The sequence below is a fragment of the Clupea harengus genome, chromosome 15, assembly GCF_900700415.2.
Source record: "Clupea harengus chromosome 15, Ch_v2.0.2, whole genome shotgun sequence".
Taxonomy (NCBI): domain Eukaryota; kingdom Metazoa; phylum Chordata; class Actinopteri; order Clupeiformes; family Clupeidae; genus Clupea; species Clupea harengus.
The window spans coordinates 2,845,730-2,847,789 of record NC_045166.1 but is presented as its reverse complement, the minus strand read 5'-3'; the positions used below and the strand labels follow the sequence as shown (position 1 = coordinate 2,847,789).

The 2,060-nt window shown below is 45.8% G+C and overlaps 1 protein-coding gene across 1 annotated transcript in view; it reads right to left on the bottom strand.

Moving 5' to 3' along the window:
• rfx6 (regulatory factor X, 6) overlaps positions 1-334 on the bottom strand; it is a 5,581-nt gene extending 5,247 nt beyond the window's left edge. Inside the window, exon 1 of the mRNA XM_031582099.1 lies at positions 23-334. Within this exon, the coding sequence (XP_031437959.1) occupies positions 23-334 (312 nt within the window). The remainder of the gene's footprint in view (positions 1-22) is intronic.
• Positions 335-2,060: the final 1,726 nt, after the last annotated feature.

Here is a 2,060-nt window from a genome sequence, read left to right as displayed (position 1 = left end):
CCTCGTCACTCAGGTGAGGTGCGGGGTAGTCACAGGTGAGGCCCGTGGCGTTCCAGTCCAGTTCGTACCTCTGGCACTGGCTACGCGCCACGCCCTCCGACGTGTTGACCAGGGGGACGTAGTTGCGGGTGTCGTGCAGGCTCCAGCCACAGCTGCCCCTCAGCTGGCTCACGGCGGGGTTACGGCACCAGTGCTCTGGGGTGAAGCCCTGGAAGACGATGCCCACGTACACACCAGCCCAGGGCATGGACACCAGGCAGAAGAGGGCAAAGATACGCTTCTGGCAGCGGCCAAAGTTGCCGGCCTCCTCGAGGACGTCGTCGAAAGTGGTCATGGCTGCAGCTGTTGGGGTCAGAGGCAGGTGTGTGTCTGGAGTGGGCTGCAGAGAGGGTTTTTACCCGGGGCAGGTGTGATCAAAAGTCCAGCTGGGTGGTTGACCTTGGCCCCCGGGCATGTTGTGATAGACCAGCCATGCGTTGAGAGCACGTCAAAAACTATGTGTTACTCTTTAATGAAGAAGTCCTTTCAGATGTCACTGAGATTACGCAATTTCAGAAGTCCTCGCTGGAGCCGATGGGGTGCCAATTCAAACAAACGCCTCCACTGCGGAGTGCAGAGCTCAGTGTGTAACTCCATGCAGGCCCTACCTCCTCTATGTAATTTGACACTGGAGACACAATGGCCTACTACACACATTTCGCTGTGTGGGGCATAAGGGTCAAGTCTTTATTGAAGTACAACCCCAAATCAGAAAAACCGTTGGGACGGTATGGAAAATGCAAATAAAAAAAGAAAGCAGTGATTTATAAATTTACCTTGACTTGTATTTCATTGCAGACAATGTGGACACAAGATATTTCATGTTTTGTCTGGTCAACTTCATTTGATTTGTAAATATACATCCATCCCTGCCATTCAGGCCTGCAACACATTCCAAAAAGTTGGGACAGGGGCAATTTAGGGGTAGTAATGAGGTAGAATAATTAAATAATGATGTGATTTGAAACAAGTGATGTCAACAGGTCATTGTTATCATGATTTGGTACAAAAGCAGCATTCAGGAAAGGCCTAGTCCTTTAGGAGGCAGAGAATCGCCAGTTTGCCAACAAATGCGTGAGCAAATAATTGAAATGTTTAAAAACAATGTTTCTCAAAGAAAGATAGGAAGGGATTTGGACATTCCACCCTCCACAGTGCATAACATAATTAAAAGATTCAAGGAATCTGGAGGAATTTCAGTGCGTAAAGGGCAAGGGCGCAAGCCTAAGCTGAATAACCGTGAGTCTGTCTTGGGGTTTTGTCAGTGCCCATGGCAAAGGTAATTTACACGTGATGGCACCAATAACGCCGAAAAGTACAGAGATTTTGGAGCAACATACGCTGCCTTCAAGACGACATCCTTTCCACGGAAGCCCGTGCATATTTCAACAAGACAATGCATAACCACATTCTGCACACATTTCAAAGGCATGGCTGAGGAAGAAGGGCGTGCGGGTGCTGGACTGGCCTGCCTGCAGTCCTGACTTGTCCACAATAGAGAATAGAGAGAAAAATGCGACAACGAAGACCCTGTGCCGTTGCACACCTTAAGACTTGCTTGCAGGAAGAATGGGGCAAAGTTACACCTGAAACGCTTTCTCACTTGGTGTCTTCAGTCCCCAAACATCTTTTAAAAGTGTTGTGAAAAGGAATGGCAACATTACAAAGTGATAAATGCTTTACTGTCCCAACTTTTTTTAAATATGTTGCAAGAATCGAAATTGTGTTTATTTTGGGGGAAAAAAACAATACAATTCATGAGCTAAAACATCAAATAATGTGCTGTTGTATTGTTTTCAAAGTAATACAGGTCAAAAAGAATTTACAAATCACTGTTTTCAGTTTTAACTTTAATTAAACATACCGTTACTGATTTGGGGTTGTATATGTTTGATAGCGAGTTGTTTTTGCTTGAAACTGTTTGAAAGGTGCTTGACTATGTGGGCAAGAATATATGAACCAATGAAAATAGGCACATAGACCTCCAATATACCAGACAGAAGGGTGAGGCTTCAATGGAA